This window comes from Syzygium oleosum, unplaced genomic scaffold (assembly GCF_021117445.2).
Source record: "Syzygium oleosum isolate NSW1041296 unplaced genomic scaffold, Sole_v2.1 Sole_v2.01, whole genome shotgun sequence".
Classification (NCBI taxonomy): Eukaryota; Viridiplantae; Streptophyta; class Magnoliopsida; order Myrtales; family Myrtaceae; genus Syzygium; species Syzygium oleosum.
The window spans coordinates 9,279,141-9,300,940 of record NW_026607485.1 but is presented as its reverse complement, the minus strand read 5'-3'; the positions used below and the strand labels follow the sequence as shown (position 1 = coordinate 9,300,940).

The following is a 21,800-nucleotide window of genomic DNA, read 5'->3' as shown; positions in this document are numbered from 1 at the left end:
TTTTCATAACAAGTTTTAGCACTTGATTGCATCTTTTGAAAGTTTTAAGACTCAATTGTATTTTCATGACAAGTTTTTAGACTTCTAGTCAACTTATCCCTATTTCTTATTACATAATAAATTAATATAAAACGTAAAGTAGTATAGATTATTTTTTGTTGTCGAGTAGTAAGAGTTTTATTGAAATAATTTTAGTTAATAAAGTTTTCTTTAATATATTTTGTGTAAGTTCATCATTTCATAAGCTCGTCAAAATTAATCATTGCATTAGTGTTTTACTCAAACAAAAATTAGTCTTATGAAAGGTTATGAGTTCCTCCTTATTTTGCAAGATATCTAAACAACCATATTAAGAAAAATGTTTCTTATCTGATCATTAATAATGAAAAGTAAGACAAACAAATTTTGATAAACATTTAAAAAGAGAAAAAAAAACAAAAAAAAATTTATAAAAAATAATGTAGCCCTTCAACAAGCAGTTTAGGGCTGGACTCAGTCATTCCCTGAAATTAGTTGGCCCTTTGCTCCTCCCTGGATCCGCCTTTGTCGATAGCTGTTTTTACAGGCATGAGCGTAAAGAGTCGATTACTTGGAAACACATGAGATGAGACACCCTACAAATTTCACGAATTAGTTATGCCCCGGGTCGAATAGACGGCCCCAATCCAGAGCAGTTTGCATGTAGACTGCGAGATTTAGATACGCGGCCTCCAATTCCTAAGCGTGAAAATCCCCTGATGCCGTCAAGAAACGCGCCGCGCTCGAGGGGTTATGATATAACTGTTTTCCCTCGCACTTAAAGCCTCCAATATAAGTTGATATCAATTCTCCGTTCAGTAGTTTTCAAAATCGCCCACCTGTGATATCTCACGGCAGATTAATAGCTATTTTTACCAGCTAACCAATCTCATACGGAGTTTCATAATTGTGATCCGATGGTGTTCTGGGCCTCCTGGTGCTGCCCTAGAAAATAACATCTAAACCTATCCCGATTCGGTGTGTGCAACTAATTCAAATACGGAATTTGTATGAGAGCCCGTGTCTTTTACACGATCCACAAAACATATCGTATCGACTCGTCCTATAGGCGCGTGATGGACAGATCAATCACGGTGCGTAAATTATGTATGAAATTTTCAACTTTTAGTAGGATTTCATACGTAATTGACTTAGTCTAGAAGAATGAATGAATCTCGATGATACTTACCATGAGAAACGCCGTAATCTTGTTGCTCTTGAAATGTATTGATTCGATACGATAAAATGAGTTTAGTTGACGATAATAATTTGACTTTGTTGACTCAAATGTGAGGGACCCAAGTAAGTAATAAACCTTCGCTCTTCATTTTCTTACTAATTTTCTAATTATTCTTTCTTGCAAATGATGTGCATTGGAGTTGACTAATTGACTGTTGCCCTCATTTTTGTAAAGTAACATGGGAGAGGTGCACACATTCGATGCCCGCAAGAAACTTCAAGGAATCTGTACTATAATCTCAAGAAGTTTCGCCCTAATTTGTTGTTGGGTGCACTCAAAGCAAGTAAAGGAAAAGATCGTCCATAGCAGTTGTTGGGATCTCCTTCCTTTCTTCTGTATAGGTTCATTATGTTCCTTCATGGGGATTTGCTTCAAAGTTTTGCATTTTGAAGGTAGAGAAGGGTTCGTTGAGAAAAAAAAATGTTTGGACTTGACCCATTCAAAAACGGTGTTGATCAGCCGGAACTCAAAGTGCTGGTCTTGAATGTTGAACACCGATGCCTAGTTAAAGTGGAAAATTACCGAGTTAGTCTGAAAATTATTATACGGATGTCAATTCAGTCCTAAACTTTTCAATTGTACCAATATAATCTTAAATCTTTGCATGAAGTTCTAATATAGTCATTTCAGCTAATTGCAGCTGAAAATCTATGATGTGGTGGTCTATGTAGAACGTTGTTTTGAGTAAAGTTATCCATGTCAATAGCAAGGCCCGGGGTAGGCCAGGCTCTCATATCAAGCCAAGATTACAGCCCGAGCTCGCCCATTAATAGTTTAATAATAGTAATACTAAATTTGTGGCCTAAGTAGGCCCGACTCGGGCCAAATTGGGTTGAGCCGAATCCTATAACTATAGGCCATAGCCCCAGCTCATCTAAAGACGCCGTTAAGCTCTTTAACTCAAGCCTAGCTAGGGCAGTGTTAAACCACCAAACCGATGATCAAGTCTACCGACTGATCAAAGGTATAGTTGGAGGAAAATATGGCCCCTTGGGGAAATATTATCTAGACTTAATCCCTTCAATTTAATCAATCACTTATTAGGTGAAACCTACACCGAACCTTGCTCTATCTGTGTAGTCTTTTGTCTAGGAACTCGGTGCCCCACTAGTTAACCATGGTTTCTAATTTATTAACTTTCTTGCTTGTAATTAGTGTTTGTTTCCAATAGGATTAAGAGATTGACAAGGTGCAAGAGATTTTCACATGAATATTAATTTAAGGTACTCCTCAGGTAATTTTTGTTAACACAGGATAGCTGAACCGATCGACTTAGCCAAATCCCCACAGAAGCATGCAAATTGTCTCGTCCACCAACGTTGCGTGAGGCTCTACCCATAAGAGGGTGAATGCGACTTCCAAACGTTATTCAACTCCATAGAAGACTGAGTGTGAAGAAAAGAAAAGGGCTCCTTCGACCAAGCTGAGAACATCACTCCAAAGAGGCAATCAATAATCAAATTGAGTAATTTACAAAGTAATCTCAAGACAGGGAGTTTATCATTTGACTTTCTCTGGGCAGTGTACCGGATAAGATAACGTGAGAGTTGTGTTTCTTGTCTGCCTCATATGAACAGGCGGACGCAGACATAGATGTCCATACGCAAAATCTTCACGTACCAAGTGGGAATCGGGTCGTGTAGGTGAGAAAATGGGGGTTTGTTGTTGAATCAATTCATTGAAAACGTGTGGCTGGCAGATCACGGTCACATCAGGAATTTGAATTCGCTCTCGAGTTTTTCTTTTGGCTTTTGTTTTTCCGGTGGAGTTAATGGGAAGAGATGACTTTCTCTTGTGAAGTCAAAAGACCACAGCGTACCTGACGATAGCCATTGGCCCATTACAACTGTCTCTCGCCAGCACCAGCAACATTGTCCCTTTACACCTCTCTCTCTCTCTCTCTCTCATATTAAAGTAAGAGCCAATACGAAGAAAAGCACTTTCTCTTATCGTAAAACCTTAAGGAAACTGCAAGATGGAAGGTTCAAATTTGAGATTCAACTAGCCCCAACGGGAAAAGTTATTTAAAAAATCTTAAACATATTACACTTTTACTAATTTAGTCATAAATCTTTCAATTTTTCTAATTGAGTTATAAATCTTTTATTGTTTTGTCAATTGAGTGTATCTGATCAATTTTAGCTGAAAATCGCCAACATGAACTCCGGTTATGTCACATAAGACGGTCGGCCCTCACCCGTGACCGGCGAGGGCTTTGCGTGCCTTGCCTAGATCTAGCAAGGGCCGCGAAGCCCATGGCCTATGAGGGCCTCGTGGCCCTCACCCAGTGGTTGGTGAGGGTTGACTATACCGACAAGGGTTGGCTAGTGGCCCTCGTTGGGCTTGGAAGAAAAAAAAAGAAAAGAAGAAAAAAATACGAAAAACATTAAAGTATTATAAAAAATTGTTAACGTTATCGCTAGCTGTTCTACGGGCCGGCCATGCCACGTAGGACGGCTAGCGTCTACATTAGCGATTTCCAGTTAAAATTGGCCAGATGGATTTAATTAGGAAAATGTGAAAAAAATTTAGACTCAATTGACAAAATTGAAAAGTTTAGGATTGAATTGACAAAAGTACAATATGTTTAGGACTTTTTAGATAATTTTCCCAGCCCCATCGAATTAGCGAGTTATCGTTATGGATGCAATCGAGTTGACACCGCTCAATACTCATGCTCAATACTACTCTTGAGCGTAATTTCTCAAGCTCAAACTCTACTCGAGTAAGTTTTCAATAAGTTTAAGCGCGACTTGACTCAACTCGATTGATCAATAAATATTAATCAAAACTCAAGTAAAACTCAAACTCCAGCTTGAATTTTGAAAATGCGTTGTTCTAATGATTTTCTTTTTATCTATCAATTCATATTTATATACATATACAAATATATAGAGGTATAGTTATTTGACTAGACTCACGAGCTAATGTCGAGACAAGTATTTTCAAGCTTGAGCCCGAGATCTACTTGAGCAAGTACTCGAACTCAACTCAAACTTGAAAAGAATCGAGCTAAGTTCGAGTAATTCGTAAGTTGAACTTGAGTAGCTCGGAGTAGCTTGACTTCCTTACACTCCTAAACATAAGTAATATCATCTCGAATACTGTACTTGCGATTTCTAGCTTCTTTCCAAGATTCGTATATGCAATATCTAAATTGTTTTATGTTGACCGTCTTAAATTCATTATGACGTGAAACACGAATAATGCCAAGTATGGTAAGACCTCTTAACAAAATTCGCATAACAACTGATGTAGCAAATTATAAATAGACTTCTAAATAAGTGGGCTAAATTCAAAAGTGAATACAATATTCCGCCACACATTCTCTTAATATATCAACCTAGGAGAAAGAACACTTCTTTTTATGGTAATACACTAGGTTCCATTATACCGGACAGTTATTCTACCAGTACCATATATTATATTTTTCAATTTTCTATGGAAAAAAAAATTCTCTTGAAGGACATTTCTTGCTTTGATTATGGGGCCATAAGCTCGTCGGTTGGGTCTCACTTGCAATTTATCCAAGAAGTGAGGCAAATAAATTGGACACCCAGAAAATACCTGGACAAATGCATCCAACATGCACCTAAGTTTTCCTTCTCAAATTGACCAACTGCACCTTTCATTTAAGTCTCCAACCTGTCTACCCCCTCTCATAGGTCCAATGACTCTCTCTTGTCACTTATGTCTAGGATCCGCTAGGTTTCGCATTTAAACTCCATTTATTTCACGGAAAATAAATAATTTGAAAAAAAAATATTTTTTAAATCATTCGATCGAAATAATTAATTAACGAAAAATATTTTCATTATCGATAATAAAGTATTTTCATTTATTTTTGTAAGTGATATAAACGATCAATTAAAAAAAAACGTTTTTCATTTTATTCATTTTTTGCGAAATAAACGGAGCCTTTAGGTCGTGAAAACCGGTCTCTATATTTTCATTAAGTTCTTTTGAATAAATCGATTATGTGCTGTCCCCATTTCGAAGAACTATCCATTGAGCAATACGTTTTATGCTTCATCGAATCATCATCGATCGTGGACTTGCTATTCACTGATTATAAAGAACCGAGAAAACTATGATTACAAGGACTTACGTAGTTTACCAGCATATGATCATCTAAGTAGCCCATTTTTTTCTCTAACAATATAAACGGTAACTGGGGGATGCTCACCCTAGGGTTTTTGGTTACCGTTAACCCTAGGGATCATTGCCTTGAGGGGTGCAGAGTAAAACCTTTGTAGGGCTCTCTCCTACAATCCTTGTTTAATGTTCTGGCGACGGGACCCCCTCAACCCCCCCTGTTCCCTCCATATGTTTGTCTTCTCTGGGAGGAGGGAATACCTCTCTGTGCTTTACATCCCGAGTGTTCAGATAAAACCTTTTGGGGACATGCTTAGGTTCAAAATATGACTTAGATTTAGCAATGTAAGACAAAAAAGATGATTTGAAGTCTCTCGAGAAGAAGAGAAACAAGCTCTTGAAAACTCAGAGGCCGTGACCTAACCCTAGATAACTAGTTGCATGGGGATAAATTGTGCCTAATATGTACGTAGGACGTGCGGAGGGAAAATTATCCTAAAAGTCCTAAGCGTATTGCTCTTTTGTCATTCAGTCTTAAATCTTTTAATTTTGCCAATTGAGTCATAAACATTTTTACATTATTCCAATTGAGTCCATCCACCTAGTTTTGGCCGGAAATTACTAATGTGGACGCGAGCTGTTTTACACGGCGCCGCTGGCACCGATGTGAATAATTTTTAATATTTTTTCAAACATTTTATTTATTTCTTATTTATTTTTTTTCTTTTCTTTCTCTTTCATTTTTTTATGCCCTTCTTCCTTTGGCCGGTCACCGGGAAATAAAAAAAGAAAAAGAAATGTGGGCGGTCTCCGGATTATCCAACTCTATGGACCGAGTTGATTACGTGGATTAATTGAAATACATACACATCAGCATTCATTAATCACGGTACACCAAAACAAGAAAGAGAAAGTAAAGGGTCAAGTCGAGCTAGGGTATTCTATTTGTTCTTTTTATTTTTAGTTCAACAATCTCTTACGCAGTCGCAGACGGTGGCAAAGCTTACTTGCAAGAAAATAGGAAGAGACAACATTATCTTATACCATAATGTCGCAGCATATATACGAACCAAAATCTGCCACTCGGTTGGCACGTTCGATGAATACCAATTAAAAGTTCGTTGGTGGTAGTTGCATCCTCCCTCCAATCTCTCTGCCTCTCTCCCTCTTTAAATTCACTACGTTTCTGTGAGTCCTTGCGAGGCACAACTTCGTAACTTCTTGTACCTTGTGTGCCTGTGGAGTGGACAAACACAGCTCCGTAGCTTGTGCTCGGATCTCTCTCCGATGGCCGATAAGGAAAGCAAGAACAACCGCGGCGACCCCGGGTTGGCGTCACCGTCCGCGAGGGTTTCCGTTGACCCTCAGCCAGAAACGAGGCGAAGCAGCCGCAATCTTCCCAACTTTCTCCTATCGGTCAAGCTCAAGTATGTTAAGCTGGGTTACCACTACTTGATTTCCAATGCCATGTACATCTTCCTCTTGCCGCTCCTCTTCGTGGCCTCGGTCCACTTATCTACGCTCACCGCCGACGACCTCGCCAAGCTCTGGGACCAGCTCAAGTTCAACCTCGTCGCTGTCGTCCTCTGCTCGGCGCTGATAGTCTTCCTCACGACCCTCCACTTCATGACCAAGCCGCGGCAGGTCTACCTGGTGGACTTTGCGTGCTACAATCCCGAGCCGGCCCGGAAGTGCACGCGGGAGGTGTTCATGGAGCGTTCCGCCCTCACGGGGAGCTTCACAGGAGAGAACCTCACGTTCCAGAGGAAGATCCTCGAGCGGGCCGGGCTGGGCCAGGACACGTACCTGCCCGAGGCTGTGATGCGGATCCCACCCAACCCGTGCATGGCCGAGGCGAGGAGAGAGGCCGAGGCTGTGATGTTCGGGGCGATTGATGACCTTCTGGCGAAGACCGGGGTCAAGGCCAAGGACATCGGGGTACTGGTGGTGAATTGTAGCTTGTTTAATCCCACACCTTCACTCTCTGCCATGGTGGTGAATCACTACAAGCTCAGAGGCAACGTTTTGAGCTATAATCTTGGTGGGATGGGTTGCAGTGCAGGCTTGATCTCCATAGATTTGGCCAAACAGCTCTTGCAGGTCAGTCGTGATAAACGAATCTCTCTAAACATGTCATGAAATGAATGTTTTTGTGGAAGATCTATTTTCGACGACAGTGGACCTAACAAAAATCCCCGACAATGATTCATATTGCTCGACTGAAAACACTATATGAAGTGAAGTAGTTCCTCTTCTTTCTAAACTGGACCCAAATAAAATTACCCAACTCAAGTAACTACTTATTGACACTTTTCTTTCCAATTGTCTTGAGCAGGTGCAACCCAACTCTTATGCTCTAGTAGTGAGCATGGAGAACATCACCCTCAACTGGTATTTTGGCAATGAACGGTCAATGCTCCTCTCGAACTGTCTCTTCCGGATGGGTGGGGCCGCGATCCTCCTGTCGAACCGGTCCTCCGACCGACGACGCTCCAAGTACCAGCTCATCCACACTGTCCGTACCCACAAGGGCGCGGATGACAAATGCTATGGCTGCGTCTTCCAGCGGGAGGATGAGACCAAGCGGATCGGAGTCTCGCTCTCGAAGGACCTGATGGCTGTGGCCGGGGAAGCCCTCAAGACCAACATAACAACACTCGGCCCACTAGTCCTTCCCATGTCCGAGCAGCTCCTGTTCTTTGTCACTCTAGTGGTCCGGAAAGTGTTCAAGATGAAGATCAAGCCTTACATTCCGGACTTCAAGCTGGCCTTCGAGCACTTCTGTATCCATGCCGGAGGCAGAGCAGTGCTCGACGAGCTCGAGAAGAGCCTTGAATTGACCGAGCATCACATGGAGCCCTCGAGAATGACCTTATACAGATTCGGGAACACTTCAAGCAGTTCCTTGTGGTATGAGCTGGCTTACTCCGAGGCTAAAGGAAGGATCAGGAAGGGCGATAGAACGTGGCAGATTGCATTCGGGTCTGGCTTCAAGTGCAACAGCGCAGTGTGGCGCGCGCTGAGGACGATCGACCCGGCAAAGGAGAAGAACCCTTGGATAGATGAGATTGACAAGTTCCCTGTTGAGGTCCCAAGAGTGGCATCGATTAGCTAAACACTTGAGAATCAAACATGTCTTCATCTTTCAGGGGATCAGAAAGGAAGAGAGATTTTTCTTTGGGGGAATCATTATACAGTAGAAGCCAATTCAATCTCTCAGCATATTTGTTAGAGAAGTTGAAGCCTGATTGATTCTTTTTGTACTATGCTTATTGAGAGGGTGTGTCTGATTTGTGTCTTGGAGGGCTTGGTTTCTAAGCATTTGCTGTTTGTTTGCTCTACCACAGTGATAGAGCACATTCTTAACTCCACACAGATTCATAGAGCTTAGCCTGTTGGAACTTCATTTCCAAGTGAATAAAGATGGGATTTTATTTTGTGTACGGCCACGTATGTTCGGTCAATACAGTTCGTCCTGAATGTATTCCGTACATTTATTTTATACGGCAAGCTATTTTTGGATGCACAACCTTCTTGAAGTCTAGTGCATACATGTCATGCAGATAGGACAATACGTAGAGATGCCTTTCATGTTCAAGATCACTTCATTTATATAGCTATGATCCCCCAACTGCTTTGCCTTTCTTTTCATAGTTAAAGTCGAAACTGTCCGAGCATGTTACTAGTTGTCCTTTAACTCTTGACTATTCAAATTTCTAGACACCTGGCCTTAGAGAAGTAACACCTGGCCTTAGAGAAGTAACGGTTGGAAAAATCTCTCAAACTAGTTTTACGATTACCGAAGCAAGATGTGACAATTACCAAAAAAGTCATAAATCTATTATACATACGCTAATTCAGTCATAAACTTTTCAATTTTGCAAATTTAGTCTCGAACATTTTGACAATTTACCAATGTAGACATTCCGGCCAATTTTAGTAAGAAATGGTTGATTTGAATACCGGCCGTCCTACGTGGGACGACTAACGCTGACATAAACAATTTTTGCAATTTTTTAAAAAATCTTTTGAATTACATATATTTCTTGTTTCTTTAATTTTGTTTTTCATTGTGGTAGGCGAGCCCCTGACAACCCTTGCCAGCTGTGGGTGAGTGCTTCAAGCCCTTGCTAGATCTGGGCAAGTGCCGCCTCGCTCGCGGCTAGCGAGGTCGCTAAGGCCTTGTCCAGGGCCTTGCCACGTTGAATGCCTAGCGGGTATGTCAGCGATTTCTAATCAAAATTTGCCAGAATGACTACATTGACAATTTTTTAAAAAGTTTAGAACTAAATTGACCGAATTGAAAAGTTTATGATTGAACTAACATCCGTATAATAGATCTTGGACTTTTTCAGTAATTTTCCCAAGCAAGATTGCTAATCAAATGCACGAAACATGCAATATGAATCTCTACGTTACTAAAATGATCGTGTGACATCAAGCAGCCGCTCTTTCTTTTTTAGTCATTACCCTGTTCTTCATTTGAGGGTAGGTGGAGTTTGGCCGAGGGAGGAAAGAAGAACCTGTAGTTGTGTTCTTGGTAGGAATTTTCTTGAGCCCTTTGCATTTATACTTGGATTTTAGTTTATCTGCCGATAAAGAGGTCAACTGTCAATGAGGGAAATGTCTGCGCGGACGGATGGTTTGGTGAGAAAACTTATGATCCGAGATTATGAACTTTCGTTTAGATTAAGGTTTGAGTGTCCTGTTAGGATACGCGAGTGGTTTCAAGGTTACACCTCCTTCAAAGAATCAAAGTCCTAATGTTCTTTGACCACTCCAGATAATTGAGGCCTAAAACATGTATGCTTAGATCCTAAGTTGTTCCACGGAGGCTTTCTATAATTTCTCAATAACCCGTTTACCGTTTCTCACACGATCATCACATAATGATTCCTTTTTTTTTTTTTGAATTTTTAGGTATCCTAACGCCTTTTTTTTTTTTTGGTCAACCAAAGTAGATTTTTATTTATATCATAAACGTGATAGAGTAGCTGAGCCCAAACGCGGGGCATCTTTACAAAGCAAGGCCCAGAGGGCCGGGGGTGGGGAAGACAGCCAGTTCAGTGGAAGAAGTTGGTTTCGGTGGTTTTTCGCTGCCCAGTCTGCAACCGAATTTGAACTCCTTGGACAATACTCCAACTGCAACAAAGGGAGGTCCACAAGAAGTTGGTTTCCTGACGCTTTGACGCACGTGATTATGATAGGTTACAAACCACTCTAATCTATGTAGGCACATAGGGGTGCTCAAATTAACCCAATAGCTAGATTGGTCTGACCGACCCTGCCCAATACTAAAAGACTACAATAGCTCGTAACGCTCGCACTTAACCGTTTCCCAATCCTAAATGGCCCCCAAACCTACAAGACCTGATCACAAGAGAGGAGTATTCTCACTCTCTCAACTCCTTAGCCGGGCGCTCGTCTCGCGGCCTGATTCGTCCGGGCACCAAGCAGGGCATTTCCTCGCGTCTCCAGCTGTCCGCCTGTCCGCCTGTCTTCATGCGCCCGCAACGGAAAAACAAAGCTTTCATCGATCCCAAATCAATCACGATTAACTCCGAGCCATAATCAACGTTTCTCTTTTCCAAATCGGCAGAAGTTTTGTTCTCAAAGAATTGGACAGCATTATTTGGAGCACCTTAACATTGTGTCATAGTCATGCTATGAAGCGTTGGTACTTGTATTTTTTGCGGTGCATGTTTTAAAGCCGTCACACGTTAACATTGGGTAAGGTAACCGTGAGATGTTTGTCAATCACTATATAAAAACTACATTACTCCTTTCCTTTTCACGGTTCCAACTGCTACAAGAAAGTTGTACCAAACAATATGGTACATTAGATTGCGAATCGGTACTGTTGTTCATGCCCGCAATGCTTGATCAACAGAAATAAACATACTCTATTCTTGAATTTGTGTTATTCTGAAATTCTAGGTTGTATAGCCTCTGTAGGATGCTGAATGGGATTATTTTGTATTCAGTGATTTAGGACTTGACTCGAATTCCTCGAGTCTTGTTTGGTCCGGCCAAAATAGTCTGCTTCAGCCTCTGGTCATTTCCCATGAGCAATGGTATGGGTAATGAGGACTTCAATATGCTTAACAATGTTAGATGCTCAAGAAAAGTATTTATCAAAATTGAGGCACCGCGAGTTCCCATACAGATGCACATTTAGATATCCTAAACTAAACACGAGAATTAACCAAGGATGTGGCATTAGAACTAAGCCAGCTATGTAGACAATTAGACATGAGAACTCAGCCAACTCCAATGCACGACGTATTGCTACAACAAAGCATGTGCTCACTAGCAAAGGACGGCGAAGTAACCAAGGATGTGGCATCAGGATATGTCGATCCTTCTGACTACTGTTTAGCTTAAATATAAGTGCTACTGCTTACCCACAACTGAAGCTCGGGTGAGCTAGCATTTACTCGGCCTTTACTATCCTAACTGTCACGTCATCAAGCCACACTGCTATACTGCAAAATGAAGGTTAAACTTACATGCCCCATACTCCACGAGCCGCCACCATTTTGTTGTTTGGTCTCGCCGTAAGCTCATACAATATCCTTGCAAATGTATCCGAATGCCTGGCATCGGAAAAAAGTATCTCCGCAAAGGCATTCTCGTATGCTAGCAGCAGGGTCCTGTTCTGTGGCTCGGATACAAGGCTTTCCAGAATCATTGCAGCTTTCCTGCAAATCTCTGGCACTGGATGCGGTGTCTTGATCACTTTAAGCAGTCGATCAATGGCCCTATAGATTATACATATAATATTTTTGTGAGCCACATAGATGATGTAAAATGCCATTTTTAAACTTTTCTGATGTGTCTCATTCCCATGAATGGAGACATATAGAGTTTACCATCGTTCACTGGCAAGCTTCAACCTGCAGTCCATATTAACTTCAGCAAGATTATACAGAGCACCAACAGCAGCCGCTTGTGCATCGTGTGTTGGTAAGCTCATGAGATCCACCATACGCTTATGTATCTGCATATTTAATTCCAAACAGATAAAAGTTTTGTCATATGGATAAGGCAAAATTAATTCAATATAAGATAAAGAATAGAGCAGACATAGTCTCATCAACCTGGGGAACAAAGGGAAGAAGAAAAGGTTCATTATCGGGATTTATAATTAAACGGCCAATCAGTTCAGCAGCTCCACAATGCCAAGCTCTGACAGGAGATTCCAGCATCCCCAAAATGGCTTGAACTGCACGCTTTTCTCTGTTTGACAAAAGAATTAGAAATGATTGGACACAAATTATATAAGGAACATAAAAAGAAAAGGCTGGAAAACAGTTCTCACGTTATTTTGACGAAAGAAGGCTTATTTGAGCTAAAAATCCGAAGATCGAGCAAAGGAGCCAAATTCACAATTGTCTCAAGGGCATTGGTGACAAGTTCTTCATCCTCTGCACATAGTGTAAACTCCTTAAGGTTTTAGAACAGACAAGCATAATAAATAACAGAAAGGAAGAGAAAGATGCACAAACAAATCTAGTTTTTCCAAAAAATAAGATGAAACATTAATGGAAAACAAAGCAACTATAAGCAAAAACAAGCTAGCAAGTAAATATATAAACTTTTTATGCATAAAAGGAACTTGAACATAGCGATCCATCAACTACTTCAGCTCCAACATATTCACCAAAGCCATTACCTCATATACTTGCACATAATCATGTATTGTAATAATTGAGATGATGCAATAGTTTCACAAGTATCCACGATGATTGACATCATAATCCTAATTGGTTCTACCCTTAGTCAGGGCACGAGAAGTTTGAGGCCTTAACTTCAGAGAACACAGGTTTCGCAATTTACCAGATCGTAATAAAGCAATCAGTAGCCATACAAGGAACTTCTATAGTGGCCCAAGCATCGATAGCGTACAACAGATGCTCCATCAGTTCATTGTGGCATAAACAAATCCAAACACGCAAGTAAATGTGCGACTTAGCAACTGTTCCTAGAAGAGCATAATATATATACATATATAGATGGATGCATGCATATAAGTACATACATACAAACTATATACAAAGACGCTTTGGGGATTGCATAGTGCCGGTGGTTGAAATAGAGTAAACCAAATCTCTAATTTTTACTGTGTGACAATAAAGATGTCTCCAACCATGAATAATTCCTATCATGCTTTTTATTGGACCTCGCACTTAGCATCACTTAGCAACTAAAACTCTGCCAGTTGCTGTGCTGGAACCATGGAACTATTTCAAAAGGATCAGATACAGAAAAGCAAGATACAAATTTTAGATGAATGTTGAAATGAATACTCTTAAATGATAGCCAAACAAATGCCAGAAAACCATCCTATTCCTATGTATTACTCCTGATTTACCACCTGAGTCTAATGGAGAAGATCGAATGTCACATCTAGATTATTCAATGCAAAAGATTGGATCGGGAATTACTGTCTCACATCTCAAAAGGATCTATTGGGAAGAGCACATAAGCAATCAGTCAATATAATATCTGATCTACTGAATTGTATGAAACAGGCTTCTCAAGTTTCAGTCTAAAAGCATATCAGCATGAAGGTATTACATTCCCTGACCTTCCACCCGAAAAATTCCAAATAGAGCAAAAGAAAAATAAAGAAAACAAGTAAAGGAACCCAGAAAAGGCTTAAGTATATCAACACCCCGTTTGCACATAATTTGAAACAGACATAACCCAAGGGCAAGCTGGCACACTAAAAATATCTCCCCACATGAACTACAACCTCCCCAAATTGAGAAACTATGAGCTGCTAGTTGACGCATCCTTTTTCTCATTGCCAAATAATATAAAAGAAATCAAGAATTTCTGATAATCCTTATGCACCTAGACCTGCTATTTGATTACCATCATACACTAAAAAAACATCCAATGAAAGTAGCAGCTGGGTGTACCGTCACCATATCCAAGGTAACACCAAACTCAAGCTTAGAAAACAAATATTACACCATCATGCCCACTTTATGTTTCTAATAGAAGATTGTAGGATAACTACAAATCTTGTTAACAGTAATATCTTAAGTAAACTTAATAAGACATTCCTCATACTGATGAAAATAAATAGAAATTGTATCTAAAGAATATCTTAAACAAATTCAAACCACATGAGATAAGAAGTAATGGGCATGGATTAACAAAATAGGAATCCCATAAAGGGAGGAATTTTTAAGGCATGACAACAACTAAATCAAGAACTATGACATGCTATCTCTGCTTCTTCCATTTTTTCGCTTTCTTTTCTTTGGAAAGTTTTATTATATCTTTACATACCCATCCCGAATACTCAGTGTTCATTCTAATTGTCCCATTCTGATTAAACCAAACAGGGCCTCCCAACTAAACTAGACGGCGCTTTTGGAATTACCGTCTACCACAGGAGAGAAAAGCTCCATTCTATAGAAATACCTTCCAACAGAGTAATGCCAGGAGACATAAAAACAGAGCATCCCAGTTATATTAGCAACAAAACTCACCTGTGTCGCGGTCCTCTAAGCACTGGAATGCTGTTTCTAAGCAATGCCTGTGTTGTGCCATGATGACTTCGTTTTCTGGCATGAAAGAGAAATTGCGAATAACATTTGAAGCAGCAACAGCACACTGTTGCTTTTCTGCTCGCCCTTCATCATCCAGATTAAATAGACCATCTTCATCAGACCACCACTCGGCAGGACGAGGTCTAGTCAGATTTTTCTGCAAAGAAGCTTCTGTCATGGAAGCACCAGAACCCAATCTGCCAATAAGAACATCTACGCATTAACATTACAATTACAAAGCTTTCTGTTGTAAAAGTCGTTAAACACACACAGGAACAAAAGGGTTAGCACGATTGATATTACCCGGTGGAGCCTAAAGCATCATATTCATTCCCGAACCCTGTTACGATAGAATTTGAACCTAATGTTCTGACCCTTGGTGTCCTAACAAGTTCCTTCGGAAGAGCTACGTCACGCCAATCATCTATCTGTTTGGCACAACAAAAAGCATTCCTCTTGTCAAGATCAATGGGCACAGGAAAAAGTTGGTCAATCAAGAGGAAAGCTTTGTAAATGAATTAAATGAACACAAATGAAAATTGAAGACAAGAAAGAGACATACAACTTGGAGAAGAGCATCCAGCAAGCCAGGAATTTTGGCAAGAGGAGTGGCATCTTTGCGCATGTCCTCCTTTTCCTTGAATGAGAGCAACGTGAGAGTGTTTAGTGCCCATGTCAACTCACTCTTCAGCCCACTCTGAAGAGCCAGAACTATCCTTTTGTTGTTTTGATCTAACATGAACCAATGTACAACATCACAGCAAATCATCAGTACCCAAAAAAAGAAGAAGAAGCTAAAACTACACAGCTTCACATGAGAAATCTCTCTCAGATGTAAAGGCAACAGCTACACATTCAACAACATCATGTACTTTCTACTTCACTATCATTGACGAAAACTAAAACGACGTGTCAATGCCCATCAAAGGTCGGCCGCGAAACGCCGAAGATCAAGAATTCGCCATTACCGACGTGTCAAAACAGTCTTGGCGGTACTAACGCTGTCGTAGCAAGCTGGGACAGAGGCTAGGGTTTCTGGGAAACTGACCTGCGAAGGAGCTGTGCACCTGCAGGGACGGCCCCAGGAGGGAGGACGGAGAGGCCGCGTCGGCCCCGGCGGCCGCCATGGAGGCGGAGTTGCCGCCCCCGCTGCCGAAGGGGCGGCCCCTCTTCGCCGGCGCCGGCGCGGAGCCGCCGCCGGAGCCGCCGGACTTGCTCAGGTCTCGCTTCTGCATCCCCTCTCTCTCTCTCTCTCTGTCTCCGTCTCTCTCGCTCTCTCTCTCTCTCTGCGGCAAATATGCTTTAGAGTTGAAAGCGGGTCGGACGATCCGATTTGGCAAAATTGGATGTGGAATCGGGTTATGGGCCATTCTGACCGGATCCGACTGACTGATTTTAGGATCCGATTTGGTTTCAAATGCGCGCTTAAGAATTTTGTAAAATCCATTTGAACTTTGGTACGTTAAATATATTTTTATCTCTTTTCTTAAAAGAGAATCTGATGTCGAAGCGCGAAAGAAATTAGACTAAATAGAAAAATCGAAACGATAACGAGAAACAAACTGTTCTCTCAATTGATTAACAATCAAAATATCCAAAGTCTGCTCAAACGAAACCCTAAAACAAGCTTATATATCCCCAAACCTAACCCTACTAGGATTAATAAACATCAAATCGCAAAATTACGAAACTTCCTTTTACTAAATTAATCCATAAAAAATACTAAAATAATATAAAAACCCATCTAAACGACCCCGAATCACGAAAATTCATCGTTAGTCACAGCCAACGGCAGTGAGTATTAATCAGCACGCCGTTTCGCTTCAGCCGACCAAATTTGTGCTCAATCCAAGATTGTTGACTTCGAGCCCGTCGGTTCGTCTAGTCGCATAACGGGTCCGCCGGTCCCCTAGGTGCATCAGAATCTCTATTTTTGCCTATAATTGCTATCAAATGGAAGAAATAAAAATCTCTATCTTGCCTTTAATCGCAGTAAAATGGAAGAAATATAATTAAATTCTCGGGTGCACAATGTGGCCGCCACCTCATGAATCAAGTAAAACATTAACCGGAAATAATTTCCTATAAATTTAATGTTATATTTTTCCTTAAATAGATAAATATAATGAGAGGAAAACAAACTCGAGCAAACCATGGGTAATAGAACTGGTTAACTTATTAAATTTGTCTTATCGTTGCGAAGAATGTATTTGCCTGGTGTCATACATTGCCATATTTTGTTGATATCAACCGTTTTTTTACACGAAATGTAGATCAAGTTGATGATTGTCGAGATTTCAAACGAATCAAATATACTCCTTCTATGTTTAATGCATTACACTTCTTACATCGGCATGGGACTATTTATCCTGCATATTAAGATCATTTTTTCCGATCCATATAGTTCATATTTCCCATAATGAAACTCCTCAAAATGAAGTGATTAGACATATACATCTGAAATTATGACAAGCTAAGTGAGCATTCACGATTTCACGTAAAAATACTCAAGTGCGTGCGTAGAAAACCTACTGAACCCTAAACCCCATCGATCTCGAATATATGCCTTAGTTGTGATTGAAGATCCTCTGCCCAGGAGATAACAACATTTTCGGATCGAACCGAGCTTTGCTCTCTTGAAAAGCCCTCCATTTCGGACCAAAATGTTGCATCCACTCTCTTTCGGTGCTGTAATTTGGGAGGTATTGCTTAGCTTTAATACCATTATGTTCACAAAAACGGAGCACCTCCTTATTTTGAAGGTCAAACTCTTGCCAGTCTCTAAACCCACTTGATTGCAAGAATGCAACCGCATAAAAGACGTCTTCATCTGGTATGACAGCGGACATTCTATCATCCCATCTGCAAAAAACCAATAATCAATATTAAATAGAAGGCTTAAGTTCCACACATGGTCACTCAAGTTTAGTATAGTTTTTATCAAGTCACTTCCTATTAATTTTAATCATTTATTGCGCTATAACTTCCAAGTTTTTGCATACTATGCACTTGCTGCAGGATTTGACCGATTTTCTGACGAACTGATAACGTGGTGGACAAGTGACCAATTTTCGGGATCTCACACCATTGCCACGTCGGCAACACGTGAACATTTCGTCGGGAAATGAGCCTAGTTTTGGTCAAAGTGCATCGGTTGCAAGAAATCAAACATTTAGTGCATTGATTTAATTAAAATCAAAGTTTAGTGACTGCAACTCATTAACTTTTAGACACAACTAACGAAATATATGCTATAAATAAAAGTGGTTGCCAGCTAGAAAACATACTTATTTTTGTGCATAGGGAAAATGAGGACAGTTCCGGTTGTTATGTTCTTTTTGAGAACAATGTTCTTGAATACGCCAAGGTTGAAATCGGCGATGCCAGATTTGGGCACAAATAGGTGGAGCCACGGGTGAGGAACCTTCCATAGCCCCCGTCCTCGGAGCCCCAGCTCCTCAACTCGTACTCTATTCAAGAAATCTACGTAGGCGACATCTTTCTCGAACACGAACTCGGGGACATGGCTCAAATTTTTCAATATTTTCTCCAGGTCCTAATGTTAACAAGATAACATTGAATTTAGTAAAAGAAAAGAGATAAGATGTTTCAGAGAGAGAGAGACAGAGAGAGGGAGAGAGAGAGAGAGAGAGAGAGGTACTACAAAACCCTAGCCCAACGCAAGCACAAAAAATCAAAACTTAAGCTAGGATCTTTCTTTTCTTTCTTTTTCAAAGATAGTTTGATATCGACAAACATTTACCTTGTCCACTGTGCTTTCGGTGCGTCCGTCATAGTATTTGGCTACCTCGATACAGTAGAGGAGCTCATGTTCGGTCACGAGAGACATCAACCGCTGGTGGTCTGAGAGAGAGAAGAAAGATATCCATCCATCTGAATTTCGGCGCATGAGAAGTAAACCTTCTACATAGTCCAATGCTTCATCTTGGTCCCTTCCATGGTGTGATATCAAACGTTCTTGGTCCATCGTAAAAGCTGAAAAATCACTATACAGCATTCTCACCCACTTAGCCTGCATTGGATTCAAGAAAAAATACATTTAGTACCTTGTAAATCTTCTCTATCAACCAACTAAAAGAATACCCAATGTAAACGTATATGCTGCTGACTTGTAGGTTTTTGGTCAATGTGAAAGATAAGAGTTGATTGCAGCTTACCAAAGGCAAATTAGAGCTTACGCTGTCACATGAAAACATGTGGTATCAAGTATGTCTTTTTCTCTTGTGAGGTTCGATACATCAAGAGACTTGGACATCCAATCTCATAGAAAAAAAAATTGTGATTGTCCCAATCCTAAAGACTGATTATGGTGAAATCTGATCACATATTGATGATTAAGTCCAGTGCATTACGTACTCTCTTTGGAGCTTGACCCAGTGCAATCCTTGCTCTGGTTATTATGCCAAATTGACCAAGACCACCAAGGACAGAGTAAAATAACTCGGGATTTTTCTGGGGGGAGCAAGTCGAAAAGTCTCCGGTTCCTACCAAAAAATGGAAAAAAAAAATTTCTCTCATCAACAAGCAAGCAAATATGAGGAACTGAAATACACATACATGTCTGTGGTGCATAACTCAATACTTTAGAGCGAGAAAGAATCTTATCCATCAAAACATGTTCATCAATTATCCAAGTCGATACATTTTGAAACTTAAAATCAAATTCCTTGTTTATATTGTAATATGAATTTTTTTCTTCGATAAGTAATGGTGTGTGTACGCGACAACAGCGACATAACTTTTCCGCTGAGGACATCGTGGTCTTTTTCCATGTGTACATACGTGCATAAACAAGAAAAATGGTAGTTGGCTAGAGTTCGAAGTCTATTAGTTTTTGTTATAAAGATCAAAGAATAAATAAAATCCTCGTTCTTCTGAGATTAACTGGACGTATTATTAACCCAGTTGACTTATACATCTACCGAGAATGACATCAAATATGGAAGCTGAGGGTAAGTATGAAATACCAGTAATAACATCCATTTCGTAGACATTCCTGATTTGAGGACCATATCGAAACGTTTGCCCACTAATGCCAACATTAGAGAGCGTACCACCCACGGTTAGGTACAAATAATCTGTCCACGAAACTGGTGCAACACCATGTTTCAACGTCTCCTCCAATACATCGATCCAAAGTTGCTGGCCACCGACGTCGGCATAGTGGCCGAGCGACCAGCTCCAGAACACGGTGGCGCCCCGCCACTTGTGACCAAGAGATGTCATGTCCATGACAACCCCATCGTGAGCCATAGCTTGTCCCAAGATGGAGTGGCCGCGTCCTCTGGCTGAGATAGTGAAGGGAATAGTGGATTCATTGTATGCGAATGCCACAAGAGTCGCGATGTCTTCGGGGCGAGATGGGCGAAGGACGACAGCGGGAATTTCTCGGACAATGAGGCCAAAGTCAACAGAGGCTGCACAGATGGATTCGGGGTCGACGTGGAGGTTGTCGGCGATGGGGAGAGAAAGGAGCTTGTGGTATAGTGAATTGGTCAAAGGCTTGGATTGGCATACGATTGAGAGCAGTAATATCATCATGCAACGTGAGGCCATTGGATGGTTTTGCACCATTTTAACGTCGGAGGAACAAAGAGATGATGAGCAAGTTGGTGTGTGCGGGTGTATGCGGTGGAGTTGAGAGGGAGAGCTCACAAGGGTCTGATATATAGACACGGAGGCAGGGAGACTATTGCTGTTAGAGATATTTATGATGTTTCCTCTAATTTTCCTGACTCTTTGGATTATACAAACCTAATTTGATTTCCTTATATAGTAATCTCATAAAGTCTATAAATAGGTTGGCGTATTCTTCATTTATACATAAAAAAATATAAAAAAATTTCACAATTTTCAATTTTTATTTTTATTTCTCTTTTGATTATGTATATCCGATTTGACTTTCTTAGATAGTAATCTCATAAACCCTGTCAATAGGTTAGAGATATTTACAATGTTTCCTATAATTTTCCTAACTCTTTTGATGCATATCTAATTTGATTTCCTTAAATAGCAATCTCATAAAACCTATAAATAGGCCGATGTACTCTTCATTAATTTACATAAAAATTATATAGAAACTTCATAATTTTCTATTCTGATTGTCTATATCTCTTTTAATTTATGCATATCTGATTTGGTTTCCTTAGATAGTAATGTCATAAAACATAAAAATAGGCCGATGTATTCGTTATTAATATACATCAAAATATACAAAAGTTCCACAGTTTTCTATTGTGATTTTCCAAATTTCTTTTGATTATGCATATGTGATATGATTTTCCTAGATAGTACTCTCATATAGTCTTTAATTAGGCTAATCTATTCTTCATTAATATATATAGAAATATACATAAATTCCATAATTTTCTATTCCGCACTATTCTTAACTTGATATTAGAGTCATTATTGTCTGAGGAAGAGGTCACTGAGTCTTTATAAAGGTAGTAGTTGTAGCAACATTACGACAATCGTGCTGCTGTATATTTCCCATCGAACCCACTGATCTTCAAATGTTTTTCATTGCACAGCCACAGCCTCTTGGAAAAGAAAATCACTATACGCAGCTCGTAAGACAATGATTGTTAGGGTTCTTGGCTTTGATTTGCAAAGATTTTTTTTTATCATTAGTCAGTGATTTGACTTTCATTTGATTCCTCTGTATCCTTTCAATTGGGTTACCAGTAAGACGTGTACCACGATAAGTACATTTTGTGCCCTAGAAAGGCTGTTACTTTCAAAAGCCTTGATGTCCTTCGAAGCCATCTGCAGTAAACTTCTTTTTATTTGGCGCAGCTAGGCCATCCGGACTTTCTCTTTCTTACAGACCTAGGTATGTTCCTTGAGTTAAAGGGATATTA

The 21,800-nt window shown here is 40.2% G+C and overlaps 3 protein-coding genes across 3 annotated transcripts; 1 reads left to right on the top strand and 2 right to left on the bottom strand.

Annotated features, from left to right (window-relative positions):
* Window positions 1–6,532: 6,532 nt before the first annotated feature.
* On the top strand, window positions 6,533–8,796 carry LOC115677701 (3-ketoacyl-CoA synthase 11-like). Its single transcript, XM_030600913.2, has 2 exons — window positions 6,533–7,453; window positions 7,689–8,796. Exons 1-2 carry the CDS (start codon window positions 6,641–6,643, stop codon window positions 8,466–8,468), a joined length of 1,593 nt encoding a protein of 530 aa, XP_030456773.1. The 5' UTR covers window positions 6,533–6,640; the 3' UTR covers window positions 8,469–8,796.
* A 2,758-nt stretch (window positions 8,797–11,554) lies between these two features.
* LOC115677714 (armadillo repeat-containing protein LFR) lies at window positions 11,555–16,200 on the bottom strand. Its single transcript, XM_030600928.2, has 8 exons — window positions 15,968–16,200; window positions 15,482–15,651; window positions 15,223–15,347; window positions 14,860–15,116; window positions 12,675–12,780; window positions 12,454–12,592; window positions 12,226–12,353; window positions 11,555–12,114 (listed from the first exon to the last, which is right to left on the bottom strand). Exons 1-8 carry the CDS (start codon window positions 16,152–16,154, stop codon window positions 11,859–11,861), a joined length of 1,368 nt encoding a protein of 455 aa, XP_030456788.1. The 5' UTR covers window positions 16,155–16,200; the 3' UTR covers window positions 11,555–11,858.
* Window positions 16,201–17,339: 1,139 nt separating this feature from the next.
* On the bottom strand, window positions 17,340–20,557 carry LOC115677744 (cytokinin dehydrogenase 3-like). Its single transcript, XM_030600965.2, has 5 exons — window positions 19,908–20,557; window positions 19,297–19,424; window positions 18,683–18,952; window positions 18,207–18,475; window positions 17,340–17,781 (listed from the first exon to the last, which is right to left on the bottom strand). The coding sequence occupies exons 1-5, from the start codon at window positions 20,512–20,514 to the stop codon at window positions 17,487–17,489; spliced, it is 1,569 nt and encodes a 522-aa protein (XP_030456825.1). The 5' UTR covers window positions 20,515–20,557; the 3' UTR covers window positions 17,340–17,486.
* Window positions 20,558–21,800: the final 1,243 nt, after the last annotated feature.

Coding starts and splice junctions, on each gene's coding strand:
- LOC115677701 (XM_030600913.2), top strand. CDS start 6,641: ATGGCCGATAAGGAAAGCAAGAACAACCGCGGCGACCCCGGGTTGGCG. Junction 7,454..7,688: donor TGGCCAAACAGCTCTTGCAG/GTCAGTCGTGAT, acceptor TGTCTTGAGCAG/GTGCAACCCAACTCTTATGC.
- LOC115677714 (XM_030600928.2), bottom strand. CDS start 16,154: ATGCAGAAGCGAGACCTGAGCAAGTCCGGCGGCTCCGGCGGCGGCTCC. Junction 15,652..15,967: donor GGTGCACAGCTCCTTCGCAG/GTCAGTTTCCCA, acceptor GGTTCATGTTAG/ATCAAAACAACAAAAGGATA. Junction 12,593..12,674: donor CCTTCTTTCGTCAAAATAAC/GTGAGAACTGTT, acceptor TTTGTCAAACAG/AGAAAAGCGTGCAGTTCAAG.
- LOC115677744 (XM_030600965.2), bottom strand. CDS start 20,514: ATGGTGCAAAACCATCCAATGGCCTCACGTTGCATGATGATATTACTG. Junction 18,476..18,682: donor CCGAAAGCACAGTGGACAAG/GTAAATGTTTGT, acceptor TGTTAACATTAG/GACCTGGAGAAAATATTGAA. Junction 17,782..18,206: donor TTCCCTATGCACAAAAATAA/GTATGTTTTCTA, acceptor GGTTTTTTGCAG/ATGGGATGATAGAATGTCCG.